This window comes from Notothenia coriiceps, unplaced genomic scaffold (genome assembly GCF_000735185.1).
Source record: "Notothenia coriiceps isolate Sejong01 unplaced genomic scaffold, NC01 NC01_scaffold00003521, whole genome shotgun sequence".
NCBI lineage: Eukaryota > Metazoa > Chordata > Actinopteri > Perciformes > Nototheniidae > Notothenia > Notothenia coriiceps.
In genome coordinates this window covers 161,367-188,991 of record NW_011336222.1, presented here as the reverse complement: position 1 = coordinate 188,991, position 27,625 = coordinate 161,367, and the positions used below count along the sequence as shown (strand labels likewise).

General features: G+C 40.3%; 2 protein-coding genes across 3 annotated transcripts; both read right to left on the bottom strand.

The window, feature by feature from the left end:
* Positions 1-884: 884 nt before the first annotated feature.
* On the bottom strand, positions 885-2,573 carry kcna10a (potassium voltage-gated channel, shaker-related subfamily, member 10a). The gene has a single exon (XM_010766652.1). It carries the CDS (start codon positions 2,551-2,553, stop codon positions 910-912), a length of 1,644 nt encoding a protein of 547 aa, XP_010764954.1. The 5' UTR covers positions 2,554-2,573; the 3' UTR covers positions 885-909.
* A 16,253-nt stretch (positions 2,574-18,826) lies between these two features.
* On the bottom strand, positions 18,827-26,311 carry kcna2b (potassium voltage-gated channel, shaker-related subfamily, member 2b). 2 transcript variants are annotated; one of them, XM_010766650.1, is made up of 3 exons: positions 26,059-26,311; positions 25,092-25,228; positions 18,827-24,226 (listed from the first exon to the last, which is right to left on the bottom strand). In XM_010766650.1, exon 3 carries the CDS (start codon positions 24,101-24,103, stop codon positions 22,601-22,603), a length of 1,503 nt encoding a protein of 500 aa, XP_010764952.1. In that variant the 5' UTR covers positions 24,104-24,226; positions 25,092-25,228; positions 26,059-26,311; the 3' UTR covers positions 18,827-22,600. The 2 variants fall into 2 exon arrangements, with proteins under 2 accessions (XP_010764952.1, XP_010764953.1); XM_010766651.1 differs by lacking the exon at positions 26,059-26,311 and adding an exon at positions 25,930-25,979.
* Between the last annotated feature and the right edge of the window lie 1,314 nt (positions 26,312-27,625).

Sequence of the window (27,625 nt, the reverse complement as noted above, 5' to 3'; positions counted from 1 at the left end):
AGATTATGTATGGCGAAGTCAACAATATCCCAACATACATAATTTAAGGCACTGCATAACATACAGTGGAGAAAGTTCGACAGCTAAAAAGAGTGGAATATACTTACCATGGCTACTTATCTACGTGGATGAATTGAAATACGATACATACAATTCTGAAAATAAAAAATATGGTGGGGCTGTTACCTAGAAACTAAAAACACTTTACTAGAAACTGAAAGAAAAATTGCGTCTTTTTTGTTATTTGTTAACGATCCATGAGTCAGCTATGATTTTGAGCAGTTATCTGCAGACTGTGGCACAGAAGATACATTTGGAAGATGGAAAACTATTTGAACAATATCAATGTTTGTTCCAGAACAAAAATACCTACTGCCTACTTTTCCTATACTGAATGTATCAAAGTAAAGTAATTTGTCTAAGCTAACCTGAAGCAGCTCAGCAGTACAGTTATCATATAAATATTTTGTATTATGACATTGAAGTTTTTCTCTTTAACTTTAATTAAACATGACTGCTTTAAACCTTTCCAAGACCTTTGTTTTATGACAGAGAAGAGGGTGTCTGAAAGTTGTGTTGAGAGTCATTGTGGCCAATAATATCAATCTCAAAGCTGCTGTGCAAAATGTTACAAGCAATAGGATCAAGGATCAAGACATTAAAATTGTTTTTATTTTGGTTTCTATGCAACTAAGGATAAAGTCCATAACTGGTATTTGATTACATAGTAGCCTGAACATTAACATAGCTTGTCGGATATTAAAACATGTAATTGTGTACATATTAGACGAAAGAGGTAAGAACATCCCATTTATCCTTATAAAACACATTTTTGCAACATACAATTATTATATCTCATTGATCCTCTTGAGTTTATTTCTTTGTTGCTTTGTATCAAAGTCTCCCCTCCTAAATTGTGTCCTCTTTCGGTTGTGTCCCTGTGTCAGTCTGCCAGGTGCCGTTAGCCTTTTTGATCGAGCTGTTGCTGCTCTCTTTGGTGTCCGACTCACTCTTCATGGCTTGCTCCACGGCTTCTACCAAGGGCGCCTTGTCCTCTGCCTCCGTCTCTCTGTGATAGAAGTAATTGAAGTTGGAAACAATGACGGGAACAGGCAGAGCGATGGTCAGCACACCTGCGATGGCACACAAGGTGCCCACCAATTTACCCCCCATGGTAATAGGACACATGTCCCCATAGCCTACAGTGGTCATGGTAACCACAGCCCACCAGAAGCCCTCAGGTATGCTGACAAACTGTGTGTTGGGTTCGTCTACCTCAGCAAAGTAGATAGCACTGGAGAAGAGGATGACTCCGATGAAGAGGAAGAAGATGAGCAAGCCAAGCTCACGCATGCTGGCCTTCAGAGTCTGTCCCAGGATCTGCAGCCCCTTGGAGTGACGTGAGAGTTTAAAGATACGAAACACCCTGACTAGACGGATGATACGTAAAATAGCCAAAGACATGTTCTGCCCAGAGTTCTCTTGTGGCGTTGTGATCAACTCTGAAACCAGGGTAACAAAATAAGGGATGATGGATACAATGTCAATGAAATTCATGAGGTTGTTAAAAAATTCCCTTTTGCTAGGACAGACCAAAAATCTCACACACAGCTCAAAGGCGAACCAAGCAATGCAGGCCGTCTCAATGAAGAAGAAGGGATCAGAGAAAGTTTTGGGTTTTCCAGATGGAGCCCCAGAACTGTGCAATGTGGATATGTTGAAAGGCTGTACTACTGTGGGCACAATTGGGTCAATTTCATCTCTGAATTCTGGCAGTGTTTCCATGCAGAAAATAATTATGGATATGACAATAACAAAAACAGACACCAGTGCTACAGCTCGAGCTGCGTTTGAGCTCTCTGGGTACTCAAACAGCAGCCAGAATTGCCTGCACAGATCATTATCAGGTAGAGGGATGTCAACATCCTTTATGAATCCTTCATCCTCTCTGAACTGCTCCATGGCCTCGCTTCCAAGCTGATAGAATAGAATTTCATCAGCAAACACATCCAGGGGAACATTCGCAGGACGTCTGATCTTACCCCCTGACTGGTAGTAGTACAAAATGCCATCAAAGCTGGGTCGGTTCCGGTCAAAGAAGTACTCGTTCCTCATTGGATCAAAGTAGTCCATCCTCTTTAAAGGATCCCCCAAAAGGGTCTCAGGAAACTGGTCCAAAGTTTTGAGCTGCGTCTCAAAACGAAGACCGGCGATGTTGATGATGACTTTCTGTTCTCCCTCATCCAGCCCTCGGTTATCTACAAACAGATCCTCGCAGCACTCCTTTGCAAGCTTTCTGAAGATGGTCTCGCTCTCCTTAGTGCCCTCACTCTTCAGAAGCAACTTCCAGTTGGAGATCATGCTGGCGCAGCTTGTGCGCCCCTGTCTTCTTGGAGTTGGCATGGTTGGGGATTGGGGTACTCCTGGAGTCTGTGTGTGTGGAGTGGGCGTAGATGAGCGGGAGTCCCAAATGTAGGAGGGCAAAGGCGTGGCGGAAACTTTAGAGGGTCGCCTAAGGTAGTTGCATCCTGGATTGCACTGCTCTTGGGGCATGTCCACTGTGAGAGCTGTGGTCTCATCAGCATAGGTGTCATCCTCAAAGCTGCCATCAAGACAATCCAAGCTCTGAAAGTCTACCAGGGCCACCTCCATGGCTGCAGTTCAGCCAGTGCAAAGCCTTGGGACCCCAGGATAAGACAATCAGACACACACAGGTGAGCTGAAAGTTGGCTCAGTCCCCAGAATCAGCAGCAGAGTACTAGAGAATCCAGTTCTCAGCAAATCGTTTACAGTAACAGGAAAAATCGAAAGCTCCCTCTATTTTTTATTCGTCCCAACACCTGTTGAGTGAAAGAGAGAAAGACAGTCAGTGTGTTTCTGCAAAAGGGTTTTCTTTGTATTAATTATCATATGATGGTGAAAGCACATTCTATTATGGCCTTCTGCTTCTTAGATACCCAACTCTATGAAAATCAGCAGAGAGAAAGACAAGTGATAAGGGAAGAAATACCAGGAAGAGGGTGAGCCGGGCATGATTAAAAGAAAAAGAATGATGAGAAAATTATATTATAAAGATTGTAATCTTTTTACAAGAAAGACACATTCCTCGCTACGGCTTTCTGGAGAATTGAAAATACACTACTGTTATTTTGGAGGCACAGTGATTCATTGTCACAAGGCTCGATACAGGAAAACATTTCTGTCATAATCATTGACCCCAATCACTTCGTCTGTCAGAGAACTCTCAACTTCATCGTTTTTCTTTCAACCAAAGTCCAATTTGTTTTGCTCCTTGTATAACCACACATTATTGCATACCTTTACACACACAGTCTAACTGATTGCATTTTAAAAAAGGACAACACATTTACACACTTGTCTATTGTACATAGAGTGTTGTCCTGTGTTCATAAAAAAACATATGATATTTTCCACCCCAAGTTCTTCTCCTAAACCATACTAGAGATTATTTTTCTTTATCACTTACATGAACCTACCACCTGCTCTAGGGAAGGGACTCAAGGTGAGCGCCTCCTAATGATCCCAAAGAAGGCTGTAGTAGGTCAGGTCACTGCAGGTACCTGGGGCTGTGCATACATTAGTGCATTATGAACCGGCTGTAGGGTCACAGTATGGGTCAAGCTTCCTCCAGACACAAGGGTTCCCATTTAAACTGCAGTGTGTCACATCTTCTAGAAAACTGCTCTGCTCTTTTGTGCCATTTGTATTTGCATGAAATTAACCCCTTCTAGTGCAACTTTCATTAGCATGAAGCTCACATTAGGTAGGTATCTGCTATTTGAGGTGTGCCTCGATTGTTGTGAGTGTGTGTGTGTGTGTGTGTGTGTGTGTGTGTGTGTGTGTGTGTGTGTGTGTGTGTGTGTGTGTGTGTGTGTGTGTGTGATTAATTGCTTTAAATAGTTTATTTAACCTTTATTTAACCAGATAAAAACATTGAGATAAAATCTCATTTACAAGGCTGACCTGGCCAAGAAGGCAGCAACGTTACACGTTCTTACAGATAACACAGACATATAGAATACAGAGAACATAACTAAGTAAACAAAAGACGAAAAGCAGTGATGGAGTGCTGACGCCTGATGCAGATGTTTAATTAAAGACTCCAGACATGACTCATCCTCTAACAGGCCCTGTTATAGCATCTTGCTGTGAGAGAGCGGGAGAGATAGAGAGGGACAGAGAAAGAGAGAAAATTAAGGAGGGAGCGGAAATGAGAGAGACAGAGAGCAAGAATTGTTGGGAGGACGGATGTGGTGGAAGGATTGTGTGAGATGAGGACAGATGGCAAGAAAAGGACAGGAGAGTCACAAAGACAGATAATGGGAGTTGAACTGGAGGTGGGCGGACAGTAAAAAGACAGGATGATGACAGAGCCGCCCTAACAAGTAAAGAGGGGCGACAGGAAACAGAGGACAATTAGGGGTAAAAAACACAAAATCTGTGATGCACACAGGAAGAAGGCTGATTCAGAACTGGTTAAGATGTCGGAGAAGATGTTGGAAACAGAATCAGTTGGATTAGCAACATGATACAATTATGAATGATACAATGATATGATATAAAGCCATAAAAAAGTTAAATGATACGTTTATGAAACCCTAATCTCTTGCTTAACCTCATGACCAGAACAACATTATTCGACCAGAACCAGAACTAAGACAAAAATAAGGGTGGTAGAGGAAGAGAATGTTTCTCTTCGATCAATACCTGGGAATTAGCCAATGATATTGATCAGCTCGTCCAACTCCTAATGTTTTCTCAATAATTCAATACTTATTGTTTTGCTTAGGATACTAAAATATCCGCCAACCATTGAATGTTTGCCTTTAAAAGTAATGGTAAGATGAACTATTGCTTTGACTCTCAAAAACAACAAATGGTTTAGAAAACAGATCCAGGTTGTTGCACTGATTCGGCTTTTTACCTCCAGTTGTGGTGTAAGAGTGGTATGTTAATTACTTTTCTTTTCAAACACAAACAAAATCTGCAAATCGTTGTAATGCCAAGCACTCTTACTGTTAAGAAGAAAAACAGGCAAAGGGGACTTCTGTATACGCTGCACAAACTAAACAGACGATATAACGGACAATCAACTTGCATGCCACTTACCCTCAACATGAAGTCTACAGACCAAGTGTGTTCAATTAAAAATGCAAAAACAAGAGAGGGAGAAAAATGGTTTTCCACAAGATCTGCTACTGCTTTAGCTTTCTGCTACCTCCTCATTGAGAACAGAATGACTAATCTTTCACAGACCATGTTGGGTAACCTTATGCTGGAGTAGAAACTAGAGCTGTGGAAAAGACCAAAATCGCACACAAACACACACACACACACACACACACACACACACACACACACACACACACACACACACACACACACACATAAACTCATGCAAACAAGAATGCACACATGTCACAGAACAATGAAGACTCGCAGCAGAAATAAATCTTTCAATATGGTGCCATTGATTTTTTTAAATGCAAGTCTGTTTGTGTGTGAGTGTGTGTGTTTTTTGTGTGTTTGTGTGTCTGGTTGTGTGTGCCATAATCCACCGTTGATCTAAGCGATGTACTCAAGGCCCTCTGGACTGGAACAGTGTGATTACATCCTCAGATCTCTCCAAGCTTGACTTTTCAGCCGATTCACACACATGTCGTGTCCATATCTGAATTCTTCACAGTTTCACTATAAATAATTGATGATTAACAACTCCATTAACATGTTCAACACAGCTGGGAGAAAGATTGATTAGAGCGAGACATGGACAGGTTGAATAAGAGCTCCCTTCCTCACCCTATACAGCTTTCCACCTGATTTAATCTTAGCTCTGATATTAACATCCTTCAACTCTTTCTATGAACTGATCTCTACACCTTGTGCAAATGTGATTTTCTTGGTAAAGACCAATAGGACAATTAGGATATCTATAGGGTTCCCTTAAGTATTTTTTAGCCACCGCAGAGGACATAAAAGGTATCACGTAACATTCCAGGGAGCGACAATCAGGCGCACTCGACCATAACTCCCTGTCCTCACGCTGTAAAAACACATTTGTACACACAGGCATGTAAGGAAGCTGTCACTCTACTCCCATAATTCCTGGAGCGTGTGTGACAACGAGAGAGTCTCATCAGTGCTGTTTAATAAACATGTCGAGATCTATTCCCATCAAAATTTGTCTCGCTGTGAAAATATTCAAATCTTGTTTCATGCCTTTCAATTTGAATTAAGAGTTCATCCAGCGATGTAAATTAGGACTTGTTATGCTTTTTTCAACCAGTAATATTATGAGAACTTGGGATCTACCCTCAGTGCTACACCATTTAAATTAATAACACAGCCAAACTTGCTTTTATTCTTAGGATTCTTGATGTGATGTACCTTTTAAATCATTGTTTTAAATTGTAAGTGAGTAAGGAAAGTCTATTTAGTATAGCACATATAGTGAAATTACAGTAAAGGTATTTAAAATAGGACGAAAGAAACATATCACTAGCCAGCATGAGGAGAGACAAAGGCCAGTTACATGAGTGGTTCTTTGGAGGCGTATTAAAGGACAGAATGTTATAGGAAGTGCATTCCACAAAGTCAGAGCCAAAGATATTTGAGAAACATTTTTTTACTTGTTGCATATGTAGTAAAAGTGGATTTGATGTGACAACCAAAAACCCTTAGTTACGTTATTACATTTAAAAATATGTATTTTAGAAATAAGCAAAATAAAATGTTGTGATGTTGACATCATGAAAATGAAGGCAACTTTAACAATCTTTGTCCTTTTGATTGATGGCTTTTTTTTCAGTTAGCATTAAAAGAAAAATGAAAGCTGTCTGAGGTTAAGTAATGGAGTCTTGACCTACAATGATTTAACACATCAGTGGGCAATGTGGGGGTTAACAGGGCTTACAACTCAAGAGGATAATAAAATAGCTGGAAATGAAACATGATTAAATAATAAACAGCTTTTTAAGATTTAAGATGATTGTACAGCACATCGTTCACTCTAATTTGAGTCAATACAAAACACTCCCCAGACACTATAAGCTGTAGCAGTGAGGACACAATGCTACTAAGGAGGCATTGTGACCTTGACTTGTGTTAGGTAAAACAGAGGTGTCATATTTAATTCAATTCAAAACCTTTATTTATCCAGGTAAAATGCCATTGAGATCAATGATCTCTTTTTCAAGGGAGACCTGCAGCAGTAGGTTCCACATGAAAACATAAAAACATAAACAACAGAACAACAAAAGGACATCATACAGCAAAATGTACAGGGATTACAATTTACATATTTATCCACATGTACAGGTACCGACAGCATCTGATTTTGTAGCATCCAACCGAGCTTTAAAAACATGTAGTGGTACTAGCTTGGTAATTTTACATTCTTGTTGCAGACTGTTCCATGTTAGTGGAGCTGCACATCTAAAAGCTTTCTTCCCTAAGACAGTCCTAGCACTTGGCACATTTAATAAAACAATAGCATGCGATCTCAGGCAATAAGTACTTTCAATTCGCCGAGAGATCAGGGAGCAGATATAAGATGGTAGTTTATCCAACATGGCTTTGTAAATGAAAAAGTACCAGTGACTGAGCCTCCGTATAGTAAGTGATGGCAAAACCGCCTTGGTATACAGTGTACAGTGATGCGTAAGTGCTTTACAATTTGTCAAAAATCTCAGTGCACTGTGATACGCAGCATCTAANCACACACACACACACACACACACACACACACACAATCAGTAAATCCCCAATGTGCTCATCCTTTCTCTGCTGTACTCTCATCTGTTCTAGGTGTGGTTAATTTGTACAGTTTACATTGATGTGACTCAAACAGCCATTGAAACATTGTAACTTTGTAAGCTCCAAAGGTTGGCCTCATGCTGGGCAGACAGGACCCAGTGTCACAGCAGATATGTGGCAATGGTCAGTCATTCAGCAGTGGGCTGTATATGCTGGCCATTGATTCTGAGCCAAATCTGAACTCATCTGAGGTCTGATCCTTCGAGGGGTTATTTGGGTGGTGCGTAGTTGTAATTTGAAGTGATAGTATCTGAGTTCCCAGTCTGAAATGTAAACTGGGACACCTGAGGTTGGACTTCCTTCTTGGAAACTCGGACATACCTCACCATACCCAAGGTCATCCAAGATCATCCTTCAAAGTGGAGTTTCCGCATATGAAGGAGAGAGAACACTTTGATATATAACATTTGTATTTCTTCTGTATTCTCTGTGTCACATTAAATCCACTGTACATATGGTACTGCTCATCTTCCGGCTGTGGGTATGTTGCTACTATGTGTGCAATCAGGAAATACAAAATAAAGAGTAGTTATCAACCAGTATTGCTAACAATGGCTAACCCCCCCTGATTCGTGTGTGTGAGAGAGAGAGAGAGAGAGAGAGAGAGAGTGTGTGTTAGGCTAGGTTTCTTTTACAGAAATAAGTCCTGTTTCTCGCTTGAGGCCAGGAAAAGGCTAGTCATTGTGACCTTTTTACCTGTGCTGGACTATGGTGATTTGTTATATATGAATGCACCTGCCAATTACCTGAGCAAATTAGATGCTGCGTATCACAGTGCACTGNTGTCCACTGTTATGAGTATGTAAGTCGCTTAGGATAAAAGCATCTAACAAGTGACGTGTAATGTAACATTGATGAACCTGTGGGATATCCTACATTTCAATCAATGTTACATTACACGTCACTTGTTAGATGCTTTTATCCTAAGCGACTTACATACTCATAACAGTGGACAATCCCCACAGGATCAATTTGGGGTGAAGTGTCATGCCCAGGGACACAACGACATGCTGACTGCAGTGGGGTTTGAACTTGTGACCCCCTGATACCAACACCAAGGCTCTATCCACTGTGCCATACACCTCCCACAATGTCAGCAAGCATACTTAAAAGATATATACTATAATGTTAAATGATGACGTGAAACTGCTTGAAGCTTTCATGGATGAATTTGCCATGCCTCCTGCTTAATAAAAACAAATGATCCAACACTTTCCTCATCACAAGCTGAAGTCCAGTGTACAAAACACATTTGCAGTGTGCCAGATGGCTGTGTGAGTGCATTGGTTGGAGATGGTATCTTTGGACCTGAGTTTTGACCCTATTAAGCAGATTAATGTAGGATGGGCAGCTCAGTGCTATAAGTCGAGGGATCTCTTTTCTGTCAGATCAACACAGATACTAGCGAGCCATCACAGATATGCAAACACAAAAAGTAACACACACCCACGCAGAAACAAAAACACAGAGAACCATAAGTCACGCATCTCTATTTCTATATTTCTTTATCTTGCAGACAGAATATACATTTTTAAACTCGTGGTCTTCATCTCCTACCTAGTTTATCTGATGATGTCCAACTCTCTTGAGAGCCACACATGGCCATGCAGAACCTTCTTTCACAAAATACGCAAGTACTATCCAAAACAGTTACTATGGTTACACAACAACACAAACACTCGTAAAGATTTTTGTTTTAGATGAAAAAAATAAAAATTGAGCTGCAATGATTGGCTGATTAAAGAAAATTAATTTTTTTATAGAATATATTATTTGGGATTTGGCTGTGTTGCTCTAATAAAACAAGGTATCGAATACAGTTGATCTGTGGGAAATCACAATGTGGACTTTACAATGTGTTTTGACCTTTTATAGACCCAACAATTAATCTATTCATTTTGCAGAAAATTGGTGGATTCATCTCTAATGAAGAAAATAATTGCAGTCATACCAAATGTTTCCTCTGATCATAGATTGCTAATACAGAAAGGTTTTGCATGTAATATAATTCAGCCATTTTCAGACAGAAATACAGATGGCAACTGAGAATGTGTTTTTAATTCTCAAAACATGTATTCTCCGAATAATACATTTTTAGAATGTTGTAACCTCGGCCTCTCCCTGTTAAGCTTTTAAATCACTTTGTAATATATGAATTACAAATGTCCATTTGGTAAAGCAGTTAACATAACCAGAGCCAAACTCTGTCTCTCATTAATGACGCTAAAAATAGACGCAAAATGGACTCTCAATGATCTTCAGTCTGTGGGGGTGGGGTGTGTGTGTGTGTGTAACCTGTAACCTAATATTTTGAAATTAAAATGACCAAACAGTAATGACACTCTTTGACTGGACTTGTAGGTCATCCTTAGAGAAAAACGTGCATCGAGCGAAAAAACACAATTACACATAAAAACAACAACAACACAATGTTATATTGTAAACATTGTATAATATGACTGTAAGAATAAGTGTACATAACTATTTAAACTATAATGACCTATGTTACTCATACTGTTAAGCTTTTAAACACTGTGATGTATATATTATACTCTAAAAATACATTTGGTTATTGTTTTAACATTATGATTTTTGACTGTAATTATTGTTAAAAAGCATAACATCTAACTTGCTCATTCATTGCCTCCTTGCTCTGGGGGTCATTTTATTTCCTAATAATGTTTGTGGGGGACGGTTGTGAGTATAAACACGAGTGTGACCACATCGATTGGGGCTCAGTTCCCTTTCGGTGGACACAAGTTTGAATCTGGCCGTGGACCATTTACACTTGTCATCCCCTCTGTCTCCCCCTTTCAACACTGTCACCCTACAATAAAAGCTACTCTGGCCCAAACATTGTTAAAAAAAATGTGACCACCAAAATATGGAACTTGGGTGTCTTTTTCTGAGAAACTGCAGTTTGATAACAATTTACAGCCTGCTCCATCCCAGAGTGGCTGGTTCATTTGAAATATCACAAATTAAGGGAGTGGAGGCTAAAGCAGTTCACAAATACACCATTAGGGAAGGGGCACAGATGTGGCAACAAATTAATGAGGGCGGAAGTTCAATTCCTTTTTCCAAAAATACTCAAAATATTATTTTGCCCATATGGTTGTCCGGAGCAGATTTGTGGTCTCATGCAGTGTCCGCAAGGCATTAAGAGGTAAGCTGCTGATGCTGACATCGCTGTCTGCAGGCTGCAGGCCAAGTCCCAGTGCACAGCAGCTGGGACCAAAATCCTCCCTTGGCCTTTTGACCACACACACACACACACACACACACACACACACACACACACACACACACACACACACACACACACACACACTCTACAGCCATCACTTCCTTCCTAGCTTCTAAAAACAGCTCAAAGTAAGCCTTTTTCAGATGTTGACTAACTGGAGGCAGTTATACCGGCTAACCAACATGTGAAAACCATGGTCATTCATTTAATTTAGAGGAATTATTCAACAGATTAAGAAGAAAAAAAACAGATACCCTCTCCAATGCTCTAATTATCGAAAAAATATATAGATTACAGTATGCGGTAGACCATATATGTTTATTTAACTTCAACATTATGTTTTCACACAATATTAAAACAATGAAATCTTTTAATATAATCATCAGTAATGTGGATTGCACTCATGCAATATTAGAATATCAAAATCTAAGATGATATCTAATCTTATATCACGATTTTGATATCATATTTGAATATTGCTTAATACACACAGGATCAAATTAGCACATAAATTCACACACTGAAAAGTGCCATTCTAATATACAAGGTTTTACGAGCATTTAAGAAGCTGTTCGTTAATCGTCATAAATCTACAAAAAAGGAAAACAGAGCAGAGAATAGGATTTAGTTTTTAAGCTTTGAAACAATGTTAGTCAGTCCACTATCTCTGGCTTCAACAATGTTGTGCTGTCTCCTACATAGCCTACTTCAAAAATAACATCTTTATAAACTGGATGATTTTCGCGTTTCATCTTGCAGAGTAGTTACAGCAGGTTATGAGCTCACAAAGCCGAAAGGTTAAATACTGTTGTGATGTTTTACCTACACTCTCATCCCTCGTCTACCCACCCCACATGGTATTTCTCCTCTACAGTGGGGATTAAAACCGTCCGATTAACAGAATTTATTCTATTTGAAGCCTTTTTTATGCCAGATTCCGATTAAGAAAATGTGGCCATCTGGTCTGAGTCTAAAATCAGTAATATCAAGTGGCGTGATAACCATGAGACATAACTTTTTCTCTAATTGTTTCTCTCTCTTACTTGCAGTGCAAATCTATGTATAAAACATGATGCAATCTAACTGCTAAGGGCAATAAACAAATACAGTCAGGAACAACTTCCCTAAATAGACACTTTCTAATTCTGATTCCTTAAACAAACCTTTTGCTCCACCTAGTGTGTTAGTAGATCATAAAATGGAGTGTGTTCATGCTATGACAGGTGGATGGAGAGCGGAGAGTCAGTGGAGTTTTGAGGGGTTCTAGAGGAAACAAGAGAATGAATGAGATGTGTTCTTCAGACAGCAGATGAATCACTGTTGAAACCTTCAATCTAAGACGATATGTGTAGCTATGGCTCGTAAGCCTGCACCAGCCAAAGGTAAGTTATATAAATGTTAACTTCTAACAGAAAAGTTACACAGCCTTCTCTTTATTACATTTGCAGATCGTGTTTTTGCATAAAACACATGATGCATTCGCTAAAAAGGGGTCATAACTAAGCCGAGGAGCTCGCTTTCATCTTTAAAAACTATTCAGATGGAAAAGAAGATGCAACAACAGAGGACACTGTAAAAATAGTCTATGTTGTGTCAATCATCAGCTTTTACTTTTCGCTTCTAATTGTTCCAAATTCACCTTATTTCTATAGATTTTTCCGGATTCATGGAATAATCGAGATAACCTTGCACCATATGCTCTCTGTTTGCATCAATGCTTGTCTTTCGAAAGGAATATCAGTAAGTAACAGAAGAAAGCTGAAATTGCTCGCCTATGCAGCGCTAATGTGCAACAGCTGGTTGAATAAAAAACGCTCATACCTCACGGCAACTTGTAGCACTTGTTTTATCAGATTGTTCTCGGACAGGGAAGTGGCCTACCTTCAGTGCGATCCTAACTTCCGGGCGTTATTGGTGTAAAGCAAGTGTGGCCCCCCGGGCGGTGCCGGACTCATGGTCAGTGCGCACTGGATCGAGTGACCACACCGCGCGTCCCGTCACCCCCGGGCTGACCGCACCAACAGCAGGCACGGCAGAGGTGGCACGGCGGAGGTGCCCCCGCCAATCACCCTGGTGCCAGATGTGAGAGTGATATAACAACATGATTACGTTTAATTTGGCCAATTCCCACCTGCAAAATCCCAGATTTGTTTCGTACTCCGAGCAAAGCTGTTTCAATTTATCTGGAGAGGAAGAGAGGAAGAGAGAGAGAGGAAGAGAGAGAGAGGGGGAGAGAGAGAGAGAGAGAGAGAGAGAGAGAGAGAGAGAGAGAGAGAGAGAGAGAGAGAGAAAGAGAGTAAGGAGATTAACACAGGGTTGTTTCCTAACATCTGTGCCAGGAAGTCCCTTATGCTCTCTTGAACACCATCAGTCATGATAACGTATCTTCAACTATGATTACATGATGTAAGTTTTTTCCTAAAATGCAGAAGTGGCCTATTCCCCCAAACCAGTGTATAGACTTTGATGTGGACAATTATTGCAGGTACCTTCCTAACACTGTACACCAACCCAATTTGACTGTTTAACTGTGTATACTTAGCCAGGATGTTGTCTCCCATCACTTACTTCGAAATAAGTTCAAAGCCAGTATGGACAGAAGGATCAATAACAGCGACAACTCTTTCATCATCCACAGTGCTTGTGAAAGGTTATTTAAATAAACCATTTGATCCTATCCTTCAATGCTTTCTAGTCCTGCATTCAATATTGGCGAATAACTTTTTCAATTCCACCTGCATAATGTTATCTTTTACACATAGAAAGTACCTATATTGCATTTCATTTGGGCCCTGCAGGTCAAAAGGGGTAAACTTCCTGTAGATAAAAGTGATTCTCAGTGTCATAATGTAATCTCCTATCATCACTGTTTAAAAAAAGCCTCAGGTTTAGGACAGGATGCCACTGTCTGTCTGCTGTCTGCATGGATTAGTGCACAGTGTGGACAGGAGGCCCTCTGCAGTCTTTGTGTGGCACTGCACGCTGTTCACACAGCAATTTTGCATGTGTTTGGATTTGATATTGTTTGCATTCATTTGTCAAAACTAATCTGTAAAGTTAGTTTGAATTCCAAAGAAAAATCTGTATTAAACACCGGTTGATTTATCCCTCAACTAGTTTTGTTGATGGATTTGATCCGACACTATTTAAAAAAAGAATAACCTTTGTTCAAGGCATCCCAAGTGATCTGGGTTTATCTTTTCAACTGGACATAAATCTGACAACTGCAGTGAATAGTCACAGATCAGTCATCTTACACGTGTATCAAAAGTGTTCAAATCTGAAATAAAGAGAGCCTGTTTCTTTTATATTATTGCGACAACATATTTGTCCTGCTTTTCATATTATCTTATGTATATTTTAATCAAGTAAGCATAAAATACACCCCAACATTTATTTAGCTCCTTCCTGCAATAAACATATTTCTTGATTTTTCATACATCATTTATAGATCAGACATAATATGTCATGACAACATATTATTCCTTGTATGTCACTGATTAGCTTTTCAGTCTAAACAGACACACACGTCTTTATAATTCTGCCTTTTTATGTGTATTTCCATCCATTTCAATCCATGTTCATGAATGCAAACTTCCATAAAGTTCTTCTCTCACTCAAATTCTCAGTTTTTTTCATTCTTCTGCCAACACCCTGTTTCTGCTCTGTTTTCTGATTTGAGTCACAAAAATAGGCCAAAGAGAGTAGAGGTTGGCAACTGCAAAGACATAGCAAAGGAGTGGAAAGTAAACCCTTGGGTTTGAGATAATAATATTAAGGACAAGTAACCATATACTTCCAATTCCCTCCAATCACCACCACATTACGTAATCCATTTCTAATGCATACTCGATCAATAAAAAACAAAGAGCTAATTTGTGTGTGTGTATCCAATGGGCCAGTGTGACCACATCCGCAAAAGACTCTGACAAAAGGGACCAAAAAAGGGAGTAACAAAAAGCAACGAGGACAGCATGGACTGTAGAACACATTTTTTGTGGTTTATTAATTATTTATGTGGGAGGGATATTTTAAGCCCCGTATATAATGTCTGTGAGCAATGAGCGGGGCGCGGTTAAAGGGAGGAGAGGATGTGGGTATAATTTCTTCCCTGACTGTGATGATTTTTATTGCACTTAGCACCCCACCCCACATTACACACGATTAGTGTGCGTTTGCTTTCCACACTCTTACTTTCTGTCAAAGAGCTGCTGGCTTCTTTTTACTGTGATAAAGCAAGAAAGGTAGAACTAAAACTGCTGTCTTTCCTTGAGACATTGAAAGCAAAATAATAATGATATATTTATTAAATATCATTCTTTCAGAATAAACAGAAAGTAAATGATTTGGGTTGATTTAGTTGAAAAACAGAACAGACATACAGCATCAACGTTGTAAAGGTTCTGCAGAGCCTAGCTGCAATGCACATGGAGTGTAAAGGATCAAAGTTCAGTTTATACACGTTTGCATGCTTGCTCATGAACACTAGGGGGAGGATGAGAGAACAGTAAGGGAATGAACGTCCAGACATCCAAGATAAATCTACATGTAGCTGATAAAGTCAAAACATTTAAAAACTAGAGAATAAAACCCCCTGATGCATGCTAATCCTGATAAAAATTCACTCAAGGTTTCACCTCCTCAGGTTATTCATGACAGCAGCAGGTTATCAGACATCCTGCTGTTTGTCAGACAAAATGTGAATTGAGCAGGACTGCCTAACCTTTTTAACTTCAGAACAAATATATTCTCTTTGATCACAGTTTTAATTCATACCCTTTAGCTGATTGGATGTTTTTGTCCTTCACACTCTGATGCCCACTTACAAGTTAAAGAGCAGCGCAGCCTGCACAGAGGTTGTCTCAAGTATAACCGAGTCTCTGAAGACAAAGCTGGTTGTCTTATTATGCAGCACTATTTAATAAAAAGGAAGCTTTGTGCATTTCTTTATTCCTTTTATATCATCATGAATAATCTTTCTTTATTCTTTTAAGGTACGTGGGAGGCTGGACTATGCAGATGACCTTGTTGAGAGCATGTTATGCTGTGCCTTGTGTTTGTTTTGCTTCCAAATGCTTTCATTTTTCAATGGTTGAAGCAAAGACAGATGGAGTACAGTAAAACAACAAAAGAATAGGATTATAAACACAAGTAGATTTCCTGTCTAATGAGGGAATGTCTCTTTTTCCATATAAATCACATATGGATTATTAAAAATACATTTTCCGTTCCTATCAAATAGACTGACTAATAAATTGCAGAAATAAAATGTAAAATGCTATATACTGTGAGTTATCTACACAAACATATATTTTATTCATTGCAAGAATAGTTCATGTGAATAACATGCCAGACAATGTCACCTTGTTAGACAAAGTTCTTAACATCAGCGCACTGAGACAGATATTCCATAAATATATCTTACCAGCTACGATAACACAGCCATGGCGCGATGTGTTTGGCTGTAAGTAAGAGTATATGTTTGAGTGCAGCCTAGAGAATGTAGGCTAGTAGTTCATTTACACATTGACAGGCTGAAGCTCCCTTGTGGTATCCTTCTTTTCTCACATGTCCACTTTAAGTCTAATGCCCCTACCACTCCACCCCCTCTATTACCCATTCTCTATTTCAACCATGCATCATCCCTACAGGTAATGTACAATTTTAAACAAAAAACGAATAATCCAATGGAAAAAATATCCAAGTCCTCCACACTTATGATTATAAACTAAAAATACACACAGTCCCCGGGCTGTTTAACTATGTAAAGCCCGAAGGAGATGTTCCATATGACAGAAGGGAAACCTGCTGTGTGCTATTTATAGAGGAGGTTAATAAAAGGGGCTTCCACCGCTGGGACTGAAGTGATGAAAATAAGGGTTTCCCCTCCTCCACACACACAAAGTAAATGTACAGATGTGCACACGGTACAGGTTTCCCCGATGGAGTGCTATAAAGAAAAGCGTGCTATAAAGAAAGCTCAGGTTGACAGGCCATTAACTGGGTTCTGTATAAGGTTATAAATCAGCTCACACTGGAAAGGACGAATATTCAAAGCATGTAAGGCAATCACTCGTTCTATTGGGCAGAGCCAGATATAAAATTCAAACACAACTGGACTTGTGTCCATCAAAATTACAGGTCGTATGAGATAAAACAGGTGGGAAAAACGTATTGGTAATATATTAATTTGATTATTTTTTCCTTGCCACTTTAAATAATTTAATAAAAGTTGCCGACAAAACAAAAGTGCAAGGCTGGGAAAAAACAGGGACCAACGTCACATGACATGTAAAATGTGATAACCCACATACTGTATGTGTGATATAGTTGGTCTGTGTGTCTAAAAGAGAACTTAATACAAAGCTAATCAAACAGCAATCAGTGGATCAATACCCATGTTATCTGGAAAGATGCCTGGCTACTGTCCTTAGCTGGCATACCGGAACACAGCCAATTGAGGTGGTCCGAAGGGAGCATTATACTCCTGCTAATATGTCTAAGAGGAGAATCAGATCACCCACTCTGCATTACTTTGGTGCTTAGCGCTGGTGGAGAGAGGGAAAAGAAAAGAGAAAATGTGTGGGAAATTAAATATGATAGGGGCAAATGCTAAAGAGGTAAAGCCTGATCAGACCAGAGCAGCAGTGATAAAAGCGGAAAGAAAATACGGTGAAAGGAGAGACAAACATTGCCAGCAGCTAGGCCCTAGCTGCTAGGGGAATTGTTAGCCCCCTCATGGCACTGATACAGGCAATGTTTCTAATTGTCCCACTCTACGTTGAACTGGGAGTCAAGAGCATTTTGCTCTCCTCTCTCAATTTACCCCCTTCCTGCTTTTATAAATAGACCACTTTGTTTTTCTCGGTAAAACACAGAGAGCATAAGATTCACTCAAGGGGAGAATCAGGACACATAACCATTGAGGAGGCGAGGGTCCCTTCGAATATACCTTTGGTAATGGAGATGATAGTGGCCGCTCCAGTGATGCTTTCAAGACTTTATACTGTAAATGGTACTTTAAGGCTTTAATCTCAGGGCTTTATTTTTGCTGTAACAGTACCAAAAAAGAACAGGTTATGTTAAGAAATATGCTTCATTGACTTTGCAATTTTTACCTACAGTAAGTTGTTGGATGAAGTAAACAATCAGTCATTTTCTGCTTGATTCTGTGGATAGACACAACATATTATCATGGTTAAAATCACACTATGATTAAATTCAGCTTGTTAGATCTGGCATGGTAGTGTATCATAATAAGACTAACTGATATAAGCTCAATGATGGAATAACACATGTATTTTTGTTTCTACTATTTGATCACAAGAGTTCATTTACACCAAATGAGAAAGTCACAGTAGCTTAAAGTCCATTAAGATGTTGTAATGGATATTATCATGAGGACCATTATTATTCATTCATTTATCAGTTATTATATTATATATTATTTTGAATGATGAAAGTATCCATTTACTAATGTTCTCAATGAATTCATGTACATTCATTAGTCCTTGTGAAGGGGATTGAGATCCATTGTGTATGTAACCAGGGATAATTAGCTTCTTGTTTTAGTCCTTTTCCTTACAATGGTAGAAAAAAACAGTCTTTATACAGATGGCTGAGTAGAGACTGCAAAAGCTGATAACACCTAATGAAGAAGCTGAGGTTTGTCTAAATCTCACATACATTTTACATTATTTGGTATTATAAAATAGTCAAAGAAAGAAGAAAAGGACGTGCTTGTCTGGGGGTAAATATGTATTAAGACGGTACAGACAGAATCTATTTGACCAAGGCCTGCATGTGTAATTCAGTCAAACATCAGCCCCTGCATCGTATGAGGCTCCAAGGTGAGTCAACAATAACATTCAAATAGAAAAACATAGTGAAAAAAACAAACAACAGTCCATTTATACAGTGTCTGATGACACAAATAATTTAAAGTTCTCACAGAAATTATATTTCCATTTTGATTTCTTAATATATTACCATTCTTAGTCACTGGAGCTTATTAAACCTAAGAGATAATTCATCTATAAGACATTAGTTTCTTGGATTAATTCAGCAAGCATACACTTTGATTCCCTGCTACACAGGAATCTGTACATGGTAGAAGCTTGTTGAAAAGCTGAAGCTTTAGGCATTTTAAGACATCGTCGAAAGCAGCTTTAATTCCTAGATACATTGTTTACATGGCTACGTGTGTTCACCACCAGCAGTGGGTTTTAGTCTGTTCACCTTGAAGTGAGATAGAACCTCAGGAGTCTGTCCTGACAGCAGACGGGACCATCACAGGCAGTGTGTACAACAGCTGAGTGTTCAACGTTCCAGCATTTGTGTATTTGTGTCAAGTGTCCTCTTGTCTGGGGAGTACAGCAAAGATGTGTTTTCCTTGGTTAAGATCATCCTGATGTGCCATCCTATCGGTTTCTCCAAGAGTGTTTTTGTCTTGGCAGAGTGTCAGTTCAGTATTGTGTGCTTGGTAACAAGAGTGGAAACGACAGAAGTCCAGGCGAAGCCTTCAAGCCACATAAAGTCACAAAGGTGTTACAGTCAACAAGAACAGTGTAGAAAAATACAAGTACACATCAGATTAAACAGCAACAAAGGGTGTGGGCAGGGTTTATCTTACTTCATTATCGTATTTTCCTCCCCAAACTTTCCTCTCTTTCCTTCCATTTCCTTAAATCCCCAGTAATTGGCTGATACTGCAGCTTATCTCATGAGTCAACACATGCTCATAGATCTCGTCTCTGTTGAGTGTGGCAGGACATTCCTTTCCGTTGTCTTTGTTTAATATACTGTACGCATGTGTTGAACATATACACAGGCTGTAAACAGTGTGCAGGGATGGAACAGAATATACAGAGCACCATGGCGGCCTGGAGTCAAGCAGAGCAGTGTTTTAGATAACTAAACTGGCAGCTTGTGGGTATCTTACAGCTCTCTATTTCTCACAATCTCTTTCGGTGTCTCTCTCATTCACACAATAACACATCAACAGACGACACTACACACTGAGCTTGATGGAAATATATACCAGGAATAAGTGCACTCAGACAATCACTTGGAGCATTATGATACAATTGGCTGGGCAAAAAGTCCAACTGACTGTATGGATCTGTGCATACAAAGGGCTGGCAGATAGTAGATGTTGTGCTTTTTCTATGATACACAGTTACTGACTTGACTTGACTTGAACTGACTATAAAGGCTTTGAATGCGAAGATGTCTGCACTGTGGATCGTATGTTTGTATCCCTATTCTGGAGTTTGTGTGGATTTTGACTTTTCTCTCAATCTTAACCTGTTTCCTCTCATGTTTACTGCTGTTAATTTGTCCTATCTCTCAAAATAGTTCCCACATCTTCTGGTGTACACACAACCCTCTCTGGGTACTTAACATGGAGTGTGACTTAATTATTTCAAATAACAAGGGCAAGAAGATGGGTTTGCATGACACATGCTTCTAGAGCAAGAATGTTTCTTTCATACAGTATATTGCACATAGCGGCAGTAGATATATAGGATTATAATGATGTCCATTTGCTTTTTAAGTATTATTCATACTAATTCATGCTACAATGAATACTTCAAAGGACAGGCAGCACTACAATAGCTGAATAGCATCTGTTTGATATAAAGCTGATAAAGGACACACAGCCTAGGTCCTAGATTTTATGAGCAAAAGGTGCCAATGGAATGATTGTTCAAACTGCATGAGTATCAAAAAGCAAAGCAAATAGCGTGAACAAAAGAAAGCTCTTTTACAACCCAAGATACAGTATGCCAGGTGGCAGCACATTTGTCTTCAGTAATATGATAATTGAGCAACAACACCTTTAACTTGTTCCAGAGGCAGGCAAAGTTTATTAATTTTGATCAAGTGTTTAAGGGGAGAAATATGAGGTCGAGAGGGCACTGCAGGCTGAAACAATTTATCAGTTTGATCAAGCAAGAGACATGAATTTAACACGTTTTGCCATGCAATTGGCTTTGTGATATCAAACGCAAGCTTTAAGTAGATTCAATCACTGACATTCCTTCTTGTCACTTATCCAGAAAGACTGAATAACACAAAGCTGGCATCAATCGTATGAGCAGAGATGGACCATGAAGGTCATATAGATACATTTACGTTGATCACTGAGCTCTTGGTTGTGCACGCAAAATGTTAGAGTTAAAAGCATAAATAGCCATTATACATAATATTAGTTAACTTTGCTGCCATAAAACTTGGTTTAAAAAAGCCTCTGACAAAAACAAACAGTTTACAATCTTACTCTAGTTCGCTCCTTAATCTTATTTTGTCTGTTTCTACAAACATGGAATGCTATGAAGTCAAGAACAGCAACATTACTGCTGGGCAGTGGTGCCAAACTGAACACATCTCACTGTAGAAGTGTCACAATGGACCAGGATGGCGGCTAAAGAGACACTTTAAGGTAACGTTAAGAAGACGAATAAATAGGCACTCACTCAGAACGCTGCAGAGAAAATCTCCAACATCACCCATCTTAACCATCAAAGACGTAGATGAGAAGAACACATTCGTCATATCACTTTTAAAAAAAAGCATACATTATAATAAATCAAATAAACATTCATCAATAAATAAACATTCACTCTGTTAAGCTAGACATTTCTTCTGTCCATCTTTATGCCTGCACTGGCTGAAAACAAAAAAGGCAGTCTTATACTGTTAATCCACTTGAGCTTCCTAGAAGAAAAATGGCAGTAAAAAGAAGGTGTGCTATTGTTCAGAATTACAGCACAGCACGGTCATCTATCTCTTGGTCTCTACAGAAGCCACTAACTTGTTCTAGACAATATGTAGTGAGGGTCTGGGGAGGAAAGCCATTGCACTAATAGTTTTTTCTCTCACAACAAATGACCATTTGGCCAAAAGCGTATTAGTATCGCTATGTCTGTCTCTCGCTCTTCGTTGCGCACTTCAGTTTCCTGACAGAACAGCTGTGATCTTGGTGATTTAGTTTTTCTCTGAGTCAGGACCTTGGCAGTGAGAGCATCAGATTAATGTTGCTCATTAATGCTTATAGTAGTATGGCCTGTTTTCAATCACAAGTTAATAAATTACATTTAAAAAACAGTTGTTATGCTGATATAAATTGTAGTCATTGGTATACCTTCTCTCAGCGGCAGTTTGAGCAAGAAGGTCAAATCTAATGGTCCCTTAATGGAGTTAAATATTGGTTATTACTTGTTAGGCTACTAATTGACTACTGTTGTGAGCAGGATGACTATTGTCACAAAGGTAAGACTAACTCCATGCAGACACTGACAATATCCTAAATAAGACGGGTGGCGATTCTATGATATGCGCTGATATGTCCATTTGATGTAGGAGAACATGAGGTCCTCTCGACTGACAAGATGAATCCTACTCTTTTGTTATGGACTCCCACTCTGGGTGCCACATATTGGCCAATAAATGGAGGTACATCTTGTTCCCCCGTTACAGACCCCAGCTGAAGTAACTAATCTGCAGTAGCTCACATTATACATCTGTACGCATCTTAGTGATGTTTACATAGTTAGTGTTGGCCAGGGTGCAGTTTCCTGTTTTCATGCCCTCTGGTCTGAAGTCTTCAGTGCTGTGGTTCATAGCCTCTTGGATCTCCACATAGTCAGATTTACTGAGAGTGGACCCACTGCCACTACACCCACTCCTCTTCAGATCTTCAGCTGAGCTGGCTTTAGGCACACTCGGGCTATTCAGATACTGAGCCTGTTCTTCACCCTCTGTCTCTCTGTGGTAGAAGTAGTTAAAGTTTGACACAATGACAGGTACAGGCAGGGCAATAGTCAGCACCCCGGCAATGGCGCAGAGAGAACCAACAATCTTTCCTCCAATGGTTGTTGGGACCATGTCTCCATAACCCACAGTGGTCATGGAAACCACGGCCCACCAAAAGGCCTCAGGGATGCTGCTGAACTGGGACTGAGGCTCGTCAGCTTCGGCAAAGTAGACAGCACTGGAGAAAAGGATCACTCCGATGAACAGGAAAAAGATGAGGAGGCCCAGTTCACGCATACTGGCCTTCAGAGTCTGTCCCAAGATTTGGAGCCCCTTGGAGTGACGTGAGAGTTTAAAGATACGGAACACCCTGACTAGACGAATGACACGCAGAATAGCCAAAGACATAGCCTGCTGGCCTCCCTGTCCGTCCTCTGGCCTCTCTGCTAGCTCTGTACCCAGGGTGATGAAGTAGGGGATGATTGCCACAATATCAATGATGTTCATGATGTTGCCAAAGAATCCCGCTTTACTGGGACAGGCAAAGAACCTCACTAGGAACTCAAAAGAAAACCAGATGATACAGAGGGTCTCCACAATGAAGAAAGGGTCTTTAAAATAGGCTGAGTTGTCATAGGTTGAGGTCCCATTGGACCCGGACGGTATCGGATAATTGTACATTTCCTCATCATCGTTTCGGAAAACTGGCAGTGTCTCCAGACAGAAGCTGACAATAGAGATAAGAATCACCATGACGGAGATGATGGCAATGACACGGGCAGGACCGGAGCTCTCTGGATATTCAAACAGCAACCATACTTGTCTCTGAAATTCATTCTCTGGCAACGGCCGCTCTTCTTCCTTTATAAACCCTTCGTCTTCCCTGAAGATTTCCATAGCCTCCTCACCCAGTTCATAAAACCGGATCTCCTCAGAAAAAATGTCCAAGGTCACATTAACAGGCCGGCGCAGCCTCCCTCCTGATTGGTAATAATAAAGTATAGCATCAAAACTTGGTCGATTCCGATCAAAGAAGTACTCGTTCCGGAGAGGATCAAAATACCTCATCCTTTTCTTGGGATCACCCAGCAGTGTATCAGGAAACTGGGAGAGAGTCTTGAGCTGCGTCTCAAAACGCAAGCCTGAGATGTTGATGACGACCCTCTCACAGCACTCATGATCTAGATCTGGGTCGTACTGGTCATGAGGCGGACCTGGATGTGCTGCGGCTTCATCCGCAGGGTCGCTGGTCGCAACCGTCATTCTAGAGGAGGATGGGACCTGCAGGATTCAGACAGTGTGGGGCCACTTCTGGGCCACGACGAGATAAAAACTCCACAAACGTGTCGGTTCAGGAAGGCTACAGGCAGTTCTGCCTGCGAAGAGCTACAGATAGGAGAGAAAGCAGAGAAAGAATGCAACATTAATTAAAGAACTATGTGTTTAATGTTGTGTTTTGAATTAAACAAGCAAGAAAACTCATGCTTTTACATAAGGTTATCATTATAAATTTGGAGCATGCATACAGTACTCAACAACTTGTATCAACTCGTTCATATTTTGTAACCATTCATGTTATGTGTTACATCTGTCAGCGACTGTAATTGTCAGTAATTCTTATAAATATCGTGCTATTTCCAAACCTTCCTGCAAACAGGCAAGAGGAGGGCAGTTGAAAGTAACAAGCAGGGTGGATGGGTGGGGGTGCAGAAGCACTTGAGCGCATTGGCTCCATCTTGTCTATGTGTATTAGGTTATGAGTTATCCCTCATATGAGCACGCTGCAGGATCAATATGCCAGCCAGTAATACTGTATCAGCTCTCACAGGGTGCAATTATAACCAACAAATATGATTATTGAGTGCTCCACTGCAATCTCTCAGATGAAATCCTCTCTCTCTCTCTCTCTCTCTCTCTCTCTCTCCCTCTCTGTTTGTGTGATTTGACTAGGATTTCTTCCCAAAGCAGAAAAACTTCATCAAGTAAATTATCAAATTAACAGTTTATCAGTTAGTTATATTTGGGTATATTGGTCAGAGCCAGTGGCTAAAATAGACTATAATGAATCACTGTCAAGTTTGAACAGTTCACTAAAACCTTCACATTTCAAAGGCCAATGCACACACGCAATTTAAAAATATAAAATATTACATATGCTACTGGCTCTATTTCAGACACACTACTTTACTTTAAAGACAGCCACACATGTGTAATTTGGTAGTTAAAGCAAAAATGGATCCAAAAATCCTACCTATGTGCATTGGCGCTTGATAGGCTTGTTACATATCCTCCGGTGGATATGCGTAATGGGCCCAGTAGAAGTCAAAAGTCAGGCCCCGCGGTCACAGCAGCTCCTCTGCCGGCCATTTATCACCCGAAGCTCCGGCTCTGCAGCAGCGCGGGAGTGAGAAAGGGGACAAGGCGTGAGGATGCACGAGTTACCTCCCTCCTCTGTGACCAGAAGATACATGTTGTGAAGCAGCTAAGCTACAGGTTGATGCTGGTGGAGGGAGAAGGGGGGCTGCGATGATGTTGTGGTGGGAAATAAAGTAAGCAAATCTTGAAATGTTTGGTATTAGCTAAACATGACGGCCCCATCTGAATGATACCCGCCTGCAGCAACAGCAAAGGTAATCCTCTAGCCGGCAGACTTATTGATGAAGGCGCTGTTGTCAGTATTTCTATTATGTAGCACGCATGCTTCGGCAAATTTCATCTAAAGCGAAATCACCTGTTTGCACTCTTTGAACAGGTCCGTCTTTTTTAGCTCGGTACAAATTTTATCCTTTTAATCTATTTCTTAACTCCTCATAAATAAACTCCTCCATCTTTTTTCTCATGGGGAATATCAATATGAATACACCAATGATTCGCAGTATCAAATGGAGGCTACATCTCGCGACCCATTCCATGGAATAACGTTGTCCTCTGAGGGCGTTTTTCATAGATGAGGAGGAACTATTTATTTTTCAAAGATTTGAGACAAAGCAGCCAAGTTCATGCACGGGGACGGTCAAACATTATATGACAGTGTTGCAGTTCACAGGCAAGCGCGAGGGAGTTAGTTGGAGTGGCAGGTGCAGACATACTTAAACCATTTGCAGCCCTCTCGTGTGGATCGTGGACAGCCACAGCAGACTCCATGCACTAAACAAAGCAGCATAGCGTTATCTGTCGAACTACAGGATAATTTCAGATAATGACATGCAGGAATTCACCCTGGTTATCTTGGTGCGCAGACGCATGTATTTTTATCCAGTTTGTCTCTTCTTAAAAGCTGCCTTTGGGTCGTGAGTCCATTTCTTCATAGTCTGTCCTCCTTCCCGTATTTGACTAAGCTGTCCAGCGGATGTGTCATCTCATCACGACCAAGTGTTTTTGAGCAGCCGGCTCTTCCCATGTCTCTCAGATGTCACCATAATTCACCATAGTTGAGATGCGTGGGCTGCAGGCGGGCATCTGAGCGCATACTAACAGCTTCTTGCGCGCCTCGCCCCATCTCTCTGCGCTCCCCCTTCCCCGACTCTCCTGTCCTCACTGCTCCACATTAAAGGGGAAGCATCGCCCACCACTGGGTGGAAACGGTTTTCAACAAAACATGTGCGTCTCAGGAGAAAACAATTGGAAATACTCATGTATAAGTTGAAACTCACATGAGACCGTAATATTTGAAAGCAGCCTGCCTCGTGCCACTGATGCATTTACAACATTGAAGAACATTGATTAACAATGATGAAAACGATGAAATATGTTCTTGTATGACTGTGAGGAGACATGCGAAGTTTAAATATAGGATGGGAAATGTTTCTACTGAACTTTAATGAGGGCAATTAATTAAGGAAAGGAGGGTTAATCAGCTATAGCAGCTGAACTTGTGATTGTTTGTCCCTGCTTGAACTGTTCTAGAAAAAACTCCTTATATCATAATATTATTAGATAGGATTTGAGCATTCAACTGGGTCAACAGGTTTGTTTGTGTACTTTGTTGTCTGTATGCGAAGATAGTTTGCATAGAGCCCACAAGATGTAGTCTGCAGGTCAAATGTGCATGCCATCTGTGAGATCCTTAATGTATGTAATATAGAGAGCTATCTACAGTACAGTTTGTTTGTGGCTAGTTTTGCTCTGATCATTAACAGACCTAAATAATTACTGCTACTATTGAGCACATGCACTTCTCCATACATTAACAGGACTTATGCTAGAAAACTCTTAATGCAATCACAGATAAAATCCATGTTAAGTTTAATGTTTGTACAGTTAAATTAACTAGGGCACTGAAGTTTTCCTGCAGACAGTCTTCCCTGTCTTTCTTTCCTCTATACTGCTTGAAAGTGGGCCAGGTGAAATCCCAGATATGTCTTCAGGCAAGGCGCGGGAATTCAACGCACATGAAAGAAAATGAGACCACACAACTCCCTAAAGAATACATGAGGAATACCACATATCCTCCCCCATGTGTTCTCCTTGCTCTTTCATTTGCTTTTGCCCAAGGACAAGTTGAAAGTACTATGCAAACCTTCTGCATTAAAAGTGTCAACATACTGATTAAGATGATGACATGGGACCACAGGGACTGCAGCAGTGGCCCACTCTGCACAGAGCTGATGGCTGAAGGTTTTCAAAGGGGAGATATTGACAGTTTTACATAAGCACACTGATTGATGGCCAGTAACTCTTAAATCCTCATCATCCTTGAATGTAAATGAGGAAGGCCCAATTGTAAATGGAGGGCAGCTAAGAGCCAGGCCACCAATATCCAATGCTGGGTGTCATTAGTTTAAT